This window comes from Pezoporus flaviventris, unplaced genomic scaffold (assembly GCF_033815535.1).
Source record: "Pezoporus flaviventris isolate CSIRO_AGI_PZ_B2104156 unplaced genomic scaffold, CSIRO_AGI_Pfla_v1 ptg000013l, whole genome shotgun sequence".
In the NCBI taxonomy this organism is placed as follows: domain Eukaryota; kingdom Metazoa; phylum Chordata; class Aves; order Psittaciformes; family Psittacidae; genus Pezoporus; species Pezoporus flaviventris.
Window position 1 is genome coordinate 29,585,560 of NW_026892561.1, and position 13,130 is coordinate 29,598,689.

At 40.0% G+C, this 13,130-nt stretch overlaps 1 protein-coding gene across 1 annotated transcript in view; it reads right to left on the reverse strand.

Annotated features, from left to right (window-relative positions):
- Nucleotides 1-13,130, reverse strand: part of FNDC3B (fibronectin type III domain containing 3B) — a 210,452-nt gene that overhangs the window by 152,306 nt on the left and 45,016 nt on the right. Inside the window, exon 3 of the mRNA XM_061452540.1 lies at nucleotides 8,730-8,805. Coding sequence (XP_061308524.1) covers nucleotides 8,730-8,805 — 76 coding nt within the window. The remainder of the gene's footprint in view (nucleotides 1-8,729; nucleotides 8,806-13,130) is intronic.

The following is a 13,130-nucleotide window of genomic DNA, read 5'->3' on the forward strand; positions in this document are numbered from 1 at the left end:
ACAAAATAATTTCATTTTACCATAGGACAAACGTCATGAACTATTACTCCTCTGCTCGTTTACGTGTTGTTCTGCTATGAAGCAGGACACTCTTTTCTATATACTTGCAAAACAGAATAGTTGGTGTCTTAATTCATTTCTCATCCTGCTGATGACTGAGCTCCTGCCTCTCTGCTGGGAGGCCACGTCAGCAGGACGCAGTGCAGGCTGCCAGGTCACATCCCAGGCTGGCTGGAGCAGGCATGCAGCTCCACAGGCAGCAGAGCCCTGCTTTCCCAGGGAAGAGGCTGCAGGGTCAGGAAGGACTGCGGCCATCCCTCCGAGCATATGTGGACACAGACCATTAGACAGGTTCTTCCAAAATGCTTAGAGTTTCCACGTTTCAAAGCATTTAAAAAAATATTTCCAGTTTCCATGGTATTTCTCTCCCCTTCTCTCCTCACAGTGTGTACCGTAAAACATTCAAACTTGAGGATTTAGGAAGATTAAGCTAAATTACAATTTAGTTACGTATCAAGTTTCTTCTTTTTACTTTCCTCTTCTGTTAGGGGAGTTACATTAAATAATAGCTACCAATTCACTATATTTTGTTCAAAATGGATTTTTAAAGGACTAGATATTCCATACAGCAAATGCAGTAATGCAGGTGCGTCTTATTCAAGATTTAATCTGCACACATGCAAAAACAAATTTCCATGATTATTCTTAGCAGTAGCAGATTTTAAATGGAGAAGCTAAGATGATTCACACAGTAAACAAAGCATCCTATTGTTTACTTCTGGCTTCTTACATGGTTTCCTATACTTTATTGCAGTGTGCTAAAAACAAAACCTATGAGATAAAAGGAGAATGCTGCTACGATCTTACTGACAATAAGAAGGGAACATCTATTCTGAGTTCACATCCCTTTGCTCTCTCTGTTCTCTTAAATGATTTCAAAACAAGTTTCACAGAAGTATGAAAATGTGAAAGTTATTTATTGCATGTGGAAGGAATAAGTGACGCACAATCAGGACCTCAGTTTTACTAAGGTGACCAAACACTAAAAGGTCAAAATGACCCATAACTGAAATGCAGGTAGAGTCACCAAAAATAACACAGGATAAAAAGCTCTGCTGCAAACTGTTATTTTCTAGTTAATAACAGGGCAACAATGAGAAACTAAAATAACAGTACCTGTTATGATTAGACAGTTAGGCTTTAACAACTAGCGGTTTATAGCTATGTCTTTGAAAAACTATGGAGGACACCATGAATAATATCCCAATAGGAAGGGCACAACTGAACCCAGATCTGGGGACATGCCAGGGCTACCTAGCTGAACCTGCCAACACATTGAAGCAACCAAAGCTGTAAGATGGTGACAGTGCCTCTAAAGGATAATACTGACTCTGTTGATAGAAGAAACAAGTATTTTGGCCAACACAACAAAGGTTTATTGAACAGAAAGTCAAGTAAGATGATGTAAATGAGCAATAAAAATTATGTCTTTATGTAAATAATTTACACAGTATTACATACTAGGGTTTAAAGGGCCCTTACTGTAAAAAATATCAGCCAAAATTTAATAAAGAGAGGGCAAAGGCTATTTAATACCAAAAGAGAAGATGTATTTTAAAACACCACCACACAGACTGTTTTGCTCCAAACCCAGATGACCAAAACAACCTGAACTGAAACTACATGTCCTATAGAAAGTTTTCTATAACATGTAGCCAGTCTGCACACCACCATGCAGGCAGAAAGGGCCAAAACACTTCAGAGAAACAAGAAGAAAAAAAAAATCATCAGAGCTCAGACTGTATTTCACTCTCCATTCCCTGACACAGACAAAGCGTATTCATCCTGTCCTGCTCCAGTGCACCCTGGCAGATGCTTCCCAGGAGCGTGCTTGACCTCATGGAGACACCCAACCAGCATCAGAGAGAAGACACGCATGCTAAAGAGGATATCATTTCTTCCCACTTTGCAGAATTCTGTGTTCTGATCAAGGAAATGCTTTGCAGCACATTTTGAAAACAGTCATGAATTAATTTCTGTAAACTTGACCAAGGACTAAATTCCAAGAATTCAAGAGATACTATGGAGGGAAAACAAGATACCAGCCCCTGGCTCTCACCAGTGCACAGGCAGCGGCTGCCCTAAGTGTCCAGTGTACTTTCCTCCTCAGATGTCACCAGCTGCCCTTTGATTAAAGGATATTTCCGGCCTTCTGGTAACTCCTCCAAAGCAACATGATTTTGGGGGCTGCTGTTACTTCATCTCAAGCTAAAACCAAGCCATGTACACTGATAAGCAACCTATCATCAGCCTCTGCACTTGCAGAGCCATGGAGGGAGGTGCTCTCTGCAGCTGATGGAACAGGTAAGCTTGCAGCATTATAAAACCAGCCAGCTACCTGAACCTACACTTTTTTGTCCCATGTCCTTAGGCTTCTTCCATCCCAATCTCAGATCCAACATTCCCCAGTTCCTTTATGCAAGCCCTTCACTACTCTCATCTTGATGCCTCATCCCCCCACCCCCTCCCCAGTAACACCCCCCAGTTATCACTCAGCTCTTACATGATGTCCCACCTATTTTCAACTCTTTCCTTCCCTCCAAGAAACTGACTCACTTCCTCATTTCCAATCTCATACTAAAGGGAAAAATAATGAAGACTTTTTTTGGTTTGCTTAGACTAGACTGAACAGCCTTATTTCCCTGACACACACACTCTTCCTACATAAACCTACATCTATTTAGCCTTTAATATTATCCATTCCTTTGCATTACCACACCAAACCACACCCACACACCAATTTAAGGGACTAATAATTCCAGGAAATCTTTCATTTGAGAAACCACTGCTAAATTTTTAGCATACTTCTGGCCTTTCTCTTGAGTTACTTGCTTTCAGAGCTTCAGGAACAGCAGCACCAAAATTTAATTCTTGAATTCTTTGTTTTACAAAAGAGGAACAAGCAAGGGCTCTGCAGTGCTGTAGTCCAGCACCAATGGCAAAGCACTGGAAAGCATCACTTGAAACAAATACCAGTATTAGTGAACCATGTACACATAGTATCCTGTTTTCGTTTCAAAATGTAACCACCCAAAGGCAATTCAGATCCATGTCTATACTATATGGATATTCATGCTTAAATGTAACTACAAACTCTCCATGCAATTACACCTCTGTATCTTGTCCTTGAAAACATCACAAAGCAAAAGCCCATTTAACGCAGAACCTTGGTCACCTGTGCTATGCTAGAATTAAAGCATAATTTCTTTTCATTAGCATATCTATTTTCTTCACACACAAATTTTGTGCTTCACTATTCCAAACCTAGTGCTGTGACACTGAACAAAGACTACAGGAAGTTTTAAGAGAGGGTTTTCAACAGCATGGGCTAGACAGAATATACTGGGAATTTAAATTTTTATCACACCAGATGCTTTTCTGCTACCTGTTCTTTTCTCCATCTTTGTCACAGGCTTTTTGCATGCTACATGCACATACATAAAATTACAGAACAGAAAATTCAGTCTGGTTTGCTTGTGGCAGAAAATGCAACGCAGCTCAGATATCATTTAGATGGATAGCAACAAAAAGCACATTTAACAACGACTAAGCAGTTCTGTGTGACCAATGGATAGACATTTTATTCAGCCTACATACTCCGTACATACGTATTTTCAATATGTGGGTGACAAGCAAGTACAAGTGGAACCAGAAAAATCATTTTGTTAGTATTATCCATACTAGTGTGCATGAAAGCTTGGCATTACTGCCTTCCAGGATGAAAAAGTACTCATCAGATTCTTGGGCACAGCTCCATTGCCCCAAACTGCAAAGAAAATGCTGTATTTTTAAGCAATTTAGTATATGACATGACTCTCACGCAGCAACTGAAGTTCCTACAAAAGATCTTAAGATACTGGCTAAAAATACCAGTTTTCAATCCATCACTAGGGAAAAGGGAATTTCCTGAGCACATCAGATTCACCTGGAATCTATTTATTCTGAAAATCAGAAAACAGAATAATCTTTTTTCCAAACATAGGGGGGGCTGTTTTGGTTCCATTCTGCAGCTGATCAGATCCAGGTCCTCCCTCTCTTCCATATTTCATTTAGTGTGGTTACCCCAAAGCACTACCTGGAAGCAATCTTTCATATAAAGGAAATACAAAGTCTATGGTTATAGCTGAGCATAGAAATGGGTGAGGATATGCCTTGCCCTTTCCTTGCAGAGCTAGCAACAGTCAAGTCCGGAGTTTGTGAAAAAGTAAGTGGAAAAACACAAAAAGGAAATGAAGTATTTGAAGTATTGACGTATTTATGAAGTATTTATTATCTGTCGAAACTGTGTAAAAAGAGCTTTTTATATAGTTTAAATTATTTTAAAATACTGATGATACAGCACATATACACATTTCATCTCACAAAAATACTGAATTAAGATTCCAAATCCCTTTAACCACTCATGGAGGTACAGTTTTGCAGTTAGAGCCCAAACCTCAGCAAGAGCGGCTGGTAGCACAGGACGAGAGGGGTTTTCCTCCCCTGCTCCATAGGGATATCGTCATTTTTGGATGAAGTATACTACTACTGTGTCATTAATACGCACATGGCTTAAAAGGAACACAGACTGGTCATCCCATTGCACACAAATAAAGGATGTGCTTTACAGTTCTACTTCGTAACAGATGTCAGGGGGCCAGCCCCAGTATTCAGTATGGGCTCCACTGTTTGACAGCCTAGGCAGCCAGGAGAGCACGCCTTCTGCCCACATAGGCAGCATCAGGTTCCAGTCTTCTACTTGATTCAGCTTCTAGCAACTACCAAAAAAATAAATAAAATATTCCTCTCAGCCCCATTTTCCCTTCCTCCCCAATCTCCTTTCTTTATTCCTTTATTTGATGGTTGTTATAAAGGTTACAAAAGTCACATAAAGTCACAGAATCGTTTGGTTTGGAAATGACCATAAAGATCACGTAGTTCCAACCCCATGTCATGGGAAGGGACACCTTTCACCACATCAGGTTGCTCAAAGCACTTTCCAACTTCACTATATACTACAGCATCTCTTCTATTAACTGGGATGGAGAAAACAAACCCTTAAAAAGTCAGCCAATAATGCAAGTCCTGCTGAGAGCACTGGGAATCACACAGATGCTTCCCTAAGTAACTCAATGTGTGGACTGTGCCATGGAGACCTGTACTCAATGGCTAATTTCTGCAAAGACCAGATTTATCAGTCTCTCTAAATCTGACCTCTCAAGGAAACCACAGACCCTCTTCATGCTCACTGACCAGCTAAACTTCTCCAAGACACCACCATTTCCATAAGCAGAGTAATCCAGCTCCCCACCATGGTCTATAGGACTTACAAATCAACATCTTAAACAAGTCACCTCCAGCTACATGCAAATAGGAAACAGGAATGAAGAGAGAACTTGCGGTAACACATTGCATGTTCAATTAAAAGTACACATTTATTCCGCCTTTGCAGTATTTTAGGGGTGTAGTTTAGTTCAGCTGGGAATTTTCACCGACTATTTTACTCGTAAAACCATGAGGAACTAGAAAAAGTTCTTGTATTTAGGATTTCTCCACTATGCAAAAACATCAAATATTGGTTAAATATGAATCTATTCTTTCTGCTTTGAAACAGTAATTACTCAATTAGTGGCTAATTACAGTTCATGGTGATTAAAGCAGGGTATTCCACAGAGATTCTCCTCCAACAAGTGTCTTTCTTCCAACCTTGAGAAGACAAATGAAGATTCACCAAGTCTTCTTTCTCTCTGCTATCTTTACATCAGTCTTCCAACACATACAATCATCACCCAGGCCCAGATACACCATGGAGCCAAGTGGGGTCCTGGATACAAAGGGGTGGTTTCACAGGACATCCAAAACAGGCTCCAGGAGCACAAACTTCTCAAAAAGACACATATATAAAAAAAGCTTTCACAAAGATTAAAAATAAAAACTAAATTAAAAAAAAAGGTAAAAATTAAAATAAAAAAAAAATTAAAAATCACTCTACATAAGCGAAGTTACCTGCCTCTGCAGAACAGACGCAGGCCAAAGAAAAGAGCAGGTTTTGTATATCCTGAAGAATAGGATATAGGATTTTTTAGCATTTAGTGTAACCAAGTCATGACATCTCAAGTTTTTAATAACAGTGTTCACTCTTCCTGCACTTAGGGGAATCAGAGAATTTATTATGAAATAGTCCTTCATATTGTGAACACAAATTAATTCTATTTACAAGCACAACTTCTGTCATAGCACTGAACACATGGCAGTAAGGAAAAAGTGAGTATCATCCATTCAACAAGCTAACAGGCATACATGCTGCCTTAGCATAGTGCTAAAATTATTTCACAGCTTGCTAATCATAGTGTAATGTGGGAGCAAAGGAAAAGCATCATTATTGTCTGAATGCTACCCCACATCTACGGAACACATTAACCTTTAAACCGACTGAATACTCTAACACACGAAATGATAAAATAAAGACACTATAAGTTTTGTGGAGCAAGGGGGGGGTTGTAATTTCCAAAAACAGTGGCCACAAAATAACCTTGTCTTCAATAACCTCTGAGCCCAGGAAAAACTGAACTGTCACAAGTCTTAATCTCAGTATATTTGCTGGGTGATTCCAGTTTCTTCTGCAATAGATCACTATTAACATTACAGTCAGGTGCTCTTCTGTGTTTGAAGCATGTACTTGTTTCAGCAACACAAATATTTTGTAACAAAGTAGGAGCTGAAGCTTTAGCATCAAAATAATATCAGAATTTTCAGGCCAAACTTGCAGAGTGTACAGACAGACTTGTGCTTGGGCAGGCAACACTGCAGAGCTCTACCGAAAAAAAAGGAGACAATTCTTAGGCTACAAATTCTAAATTACTTTTATGAAAGACTTGCTGAGGAGTACCAAACAGCCTCACTGGCACAAACATATTAAATTACTCTGAATACAGAACCAGGAGGTTTCAACTTGCATTTACTTAAATACACTGGCTGAACAGCACTTTTAAGCATGAAAAAAAAAAAAAATCATAAATAAATGGTGTCATAATTATATTTGTAATGGAAATTTTTAATGTACTAGCCAATATAAAGAATTCATTTAAAATAAAGGGAGTAGCCAGCTTTATTCCTATGTTAATTGCCACGGGGACCGATTTCTTACCACACAGCATGTTGGCTATAAATCTTAACAAGCAGTTTTAAATTGCTGCTATTATTGTTCATCAGGACTGAAGAATCCTGGATGGTGCTCAGGGAAGCTTCTATAACATCTATCTCAAACAACTATTAATTCATCATTCCCTGGGAATGAAATTTCAAGCAACAACCACCAACTCCTCCTCTGTTTAAATGGGGGGGCCACCAAAAAGATGCAAAGAGGCACCAAGATTTGAAATTTTAGAGACATAAAGGACAAACTATTCCCTATGAGAGTGGTGCAGCCCTGGAACAGTTCCTCCGAGGAGCATACTCCATCTTCACAGAGCTTCACAACTCAGGATGTTGGGGACAATCCCATCCACCCCTCACACTATTCCTGCTTTCAGCAGAAGGTTGGGTAAGGTGACTTCCAGGGTCCCTTCTAAACCAAGTTTTAATAAAAAGCAGAGTTACCTCTGAGCACTACAATTTTAGTATTTGATGAAGTCAAAGGAACAGTCTGCCTTGATAGAGCTGAAATTCACAGTCAAAATACAGGGGCAGTTCACTAGCTATATAATTGTTACTAAATGGACTTCTCCCCTCTTTCCCCTCCTCCCCCTCCCCCCATCACATTTAGCAAAGGCTTTTGAATGAATAGCCCATTGAGATTGCTGCTTAATGGTATAAGATGTGGAAAAGATAGGGGAGGCAACACCTACCTCCCTTCTCAAAAAATTAAGACAACGGCATAAGCTCAAAAAGTATCACTGAAAACAATATTCGCAGTACAGCTACACAAAGTCTATTCCTTTTAAACTTTGATTTAACCTGCCTGTATTTACTGTAGGTAGTGTTATACCTAGGGAAATACCTGCTTCACTTCAAAGCTGCATTTGCCACTAGTTAGAAACCTTTCCACAGTACATAATATACAGTCTGAAAGGTCTTTGTTGCTTCTCCCTTCAGACCTGTTAAAAGATTGTGTGGGCTCCCTCTCCTAAAAACCACAAGGACTATTTATCATATTTGCACAATTTTAGAGAGAGGTAAAACAGCCGTCGAATGACTGCTTACGTGTTTTTATTCAAAACTACATAATTAACTGGCTCTGCTGCTAAAGAACCAATTTAATATTCTCCTCAAAACCAGTCTGACTTCTCCAAGCATTCTGCAGCGTCTGTACTTTTCTGTCCCTCCGGAAGCCTGTATTAAAACAAAATAGTTTCTCCACAGATATTCACTTAATTTGTTACTACTTTTCAGTCTAACTTGGGATCTCTCATTTGTATTTACTCTTTGCTTTTAAGGAAGTAGACATATATGAAAAAATAAAAAATACTCATAAATGACTGAACGGAGAGAAAACTCCTGGACTTTCAAGAAATTTATGACTCATTCTGAGATACTAAAGTCCTATAATATGTCCAGCAGCCATGTCTTCAACTTCTCACTCTTATAAGTGCTGTATTTTCAGAACTCTGTATTGTGTTTTTGTAGAGATGAGAGAACAAGTATTCTGCAACATAAGCAGTGCTCATCCACACATTCATGTGCCCTCTTACCTTGGATGCACTGCAGGGTTCCATCCTCAGCCCTTATTGTAAAGGTTTCACCTGGATTAACTTGAACCAAAAAGACCTGGGAAAAGAAAAAAGCATACATTTGTCTCACTGTGGTCTTCAAAAATCAGATTTCCCCAACCCAACTACTGTGTTACCCACACTTTGGAAGAAATGGGGGGGGGGGAGGGAAGAAACAGAATGGCATACCGTATCTTTGGGTATCAACAGGGTCCAAAAGCCAGTAGAGATTTAAAAGTCTATCTACTCATCTAAATTTTAAGAGCTGAAATAAAGACTTAACTCAGTTGCGCGCAAGTGAGAATTATGGTTCTGGGTTCCACCACCAAACTCTTGACAGCGTGTTTAACTTAGCCTAATGCTGATAGCTAAGAATATAAATCTTCAGAGCACTGGTGCACAAGAGAAGAGAGCACATAAACTCCCACACATAGCACTAAGCCATACCGGGATTTCAAGTTCACAGGAACACCAGGGTTTTTGCAGTCTAAGGGGAGTTTATAACATTACATTTTTAAGAGTTTATCCTTCAGTCTTACACGTAACAGACCTCAGTTAAACAAAACCCACAGACACACAGTTCAATTGCTGCACACAGAACCAGTGATAAGCTATTCCTTCAGTAACAATTATTTTTGTTTTGTAAATCATCAAAATATCACCTCAGTCTCTCATTGCTGAATTCTGCAGATGACGGGAATGCTACAAAGACCAAGGAGCACCAAAACATATCCCAGTTCAGTGCACACTGCACACATCTTTATTATTTTTCAGGTGTCTAAAATGATGGTTTTAAAACTTATGGCTTAGATTTCTTTCTTTAATGAAGAGTTTCATTGGGAACTCATGATCATTTACTTGCAAAACTTCTACTCAAATACTTTAAACACACTTCCGTTAACTCTGCATTGTCAGAAGTTGGATAGAAATCTGGCTTAATTTTGGTATGAATTTAAAATTAGATTTCTATCTTTTTGTGAACACTCTCTAGATTTAGGTCTGGTCTTTATATTCTGGGACACCTGAACGCAGAATTTAATCATTCAATCTGGAAAGACAGAATTTGAATTAATGTTGTGTTTCTGAATTCCTTAAACTAAATATGTAAAATAATTATTACCAAGATGACCTTTGAATTACAGTAATCTTACAAAACCCCATTATTCCAGCAATGTTTTTAAAGCACAAGCTGGAAATCAGAAAAATGACATATGAAAGCCATTATTTTGTCCGCTTCTTGGGGAGCACTGAACAAGATGGATCTGATCCAGCATACAGAGCACAATAAATGGTTCTGAAAAGATAAGAGGCAAAAGCCATCCCATCCCTAACCTCTGAACAATCACCATTTAAGTCACACCATTTAAGTGTGCTTTTGCTATGAATAGGCATGAATTATCCGCAACAGGATATGGGCATCAGGTCAAAAGAAGAGCAGAGCAAAGCAATGTCATTCAGCTTACAAAAATCCCAACCAGAATTCAGAAACCTGAACACAAAGATGCAAAGAATAACAAAAATATCCCATTATCTCATTTGTATTATACGTTTAAATCAACATCTCTAAAGCTGGTTATTTATTAACATGATTGATGCCCTAGCACAATGTTACACCTTTGGAAGAACTTGGTCCAACTCCTTAGAATACACAGAATCATAGAACAGAATGGTTTGGGTTGGAAGGGACCTTAAAGATCATCTAGTTCCAACCCCACCTGCCATAGGCAGGGATACCTTTCACTAGATCATGTTGCTCAAAGCCCCGACCAACCTGGCCTTGCACACTGCCAGGGATGGGGCAGCCACAGCTTCCCTGGGCAACCTGTTCCACTGCCTCATCACCCTCACAGGAAAGAGCTTCTTCCTAATGTCTAATCTGAATCTACTCCCTTTCATTTTAAAGCCGTTTCCCCTTATCCTATCCCTACATGCCCTTGTGAGAAATTCTCCAGATTTCTTGCAGGCCACCTCAGGCACTGAAAGTGTGCTTATAGCTCCCTGGAGATCTCCCTGAAGCCTTCTCTTCTCCAAGCCGAACAAGCCCAACTCTCTCAGCATGTCTCTGTAGCAGAGGTGATGCAACACTCTGATCATCTTTGTGGCCTCCTCTGGACACCCTGCAACAACTCCATGTTCCTTACCCAAACTAGATCCATGTCTCATAGATGAACAGCTCCATCTTCTCCCAAAAGCAGGGAGTTAAGTTTAATGGCAGACTGTTTAAAGGCTGTGTGAGAGGGATTCCTACGTGAGGCATATGCCTACCTCAGAGTTATCAAAAGGATGTGATTTACAAATGTCTTTTCAATGAGTCACTAGTGCATACATCTGCATTAGCATCCCCGTAGCTGTGCTATGAAAACAAATCATTGGGTTTCTGCCTTAAAAAAGATAATATCTCTAATAACAGCTGCTGCTTATGGTGGCTAAAATGAAGGGCAGCCACTGTCAGTTCACAGAGTACAACAGCTTAAAGATTTCATAAAAAAAAAAAAAAAAAAAAAGAGGAAATAGCCCAACTCAGTACCAGCTACTGCCACAAAACATGGATTACGCTGGTTAGGAAGCAAAAAAACAAATTTGCCTATTGAATGGTGCAGGATAACAACAGCCATCTCTACCCGGCCCATCTGGAGTAGGGACCATACTGCTTTTCCTAAATTTTACGTACAGCCCAATAAAGACAAGAGACCACAAAATATTTTCACCCAGGATCTTGTCCTGAGCTCTTCAGCTACAGAAGAAGAAATACCAAACATTTCTGAAATTCATTCAGTTAAGCAAAATTTTAGAAGAATTAAGAGGCCAAAGAGCAAGAAGACAACCTGAGGCCCTGAGTCGCCAAGCCTCTCTGTATAGCTGAAAAGGCCACTTCCATCTATGCAGGGTTTCTTAAACAGTGAAGAAATCAGCCTCTGGCTACAGTGGTATAGGAAAGCAGTTTTGAGAAGTTCTGAAGATACTAAAAGACATTCTTCTACAGTGATGCTCAAAATTAGCCACCTCTGGAGCAGAAGAAAACAGGCTGTTGCTGGGGAAGATCAGCTATCTCAAGAGCAAACAGGAATAGCCAGCACATGAATGATGTGGGTTAACACTGAAGGAAGGACTGGATGTGGAGGAAGTGCTGGATGCAAAGGGAACACAGCCAACACATGAGCACGCATATCCAAGGGTAGCCTCAGACCCAGGAGCAACAATCATGGTGCTCCCAAGGCAAGACTCCACACTTATTCCATACTGCAAGCATCCCCCTTCCAAGCAGGCTGCAAGCCTAGCCCCAGCCTCCCTTCCCTGCCCAAAGCTGGGGTGCTGGGGTCTGCCCTGTTATCCACCCCACCACCTAAATCCCTCTGCACTCATCCTGTGCCACATATAACCCCCTGAGAGCTCGCAATTGCAAAGCACCAACTAACAAGCTGCTGAGTTGAGGTCAAACCATTAAAGCCAGGACACGGCAAGCATAAGATACTGGGCATCTTCCAGCCATCACCCCCATTTTATCCCAATTGCCTGGGACAAATAATACTGAAGCACACCGTGACTTCTTTTGTTAATACACACTAAGTATGTCAAACTAATTCAAAGATTTATTTTTCCCTACATCCTCTTAAATAACAAAAACATAGTCTGCAGCCTGGAATGCATCTTTTCTCTTTCCTTTCCACACAAAGAATCTTCATGAGAATGCCTTGTTTCTGAAGCTTGTAATTAAAAATTTGATGAAAGCAATAAAAAGGCTAAGGATAATATCTATTTTAATGAAAACAAACAATTTCCCTGCATCTCTTCCAGTATTCATCATCCCAAGGACACACATTCATGAGATGGAAGTAAGAACAGAGGTAACTTCAAAAGTCACTTTGAGCCTAGACTGTTGGCCAGCAGCATCATGAGGGTGGGGACCAGCATCTGATGATCTTCAGCCCTGTTTCAGCCCCCTGGCCTTCTCCCATCCAAAAAGCTAGAGCTTGTGACAGCTGCAAGTATGGAGTCAGCAACACAATCCCAAAAAGGCTTTTTCTTACCCCCTAAGAAGTACTCAGATCTTTGCTTTAGCAGTTTAATCCACTCAGTGTGGAAGCCCAGCCTTACCTGCAGCATCCTCAGAGACAGCTTGCTATCTCCGTAACACACTTATTCGTAGATTTATATTTAAGAATGTTATTGTATTTTATTTAAAGTCATGTTTGTTAGGACTGAATAATGTTACTAAGTTGCATAGTTACTATAAATATTTATAATCACACACCCAATCTGGCAACAATTGCTCTATGTCCAGGCTAAGTTTTCATGATGAGGTAAACCCACAACACTCCTGTCCCTCCATTTTCCTACTATCTGACTCTTGTGCCTGCTGGGAGCAGGGGAGGAGACTAACAA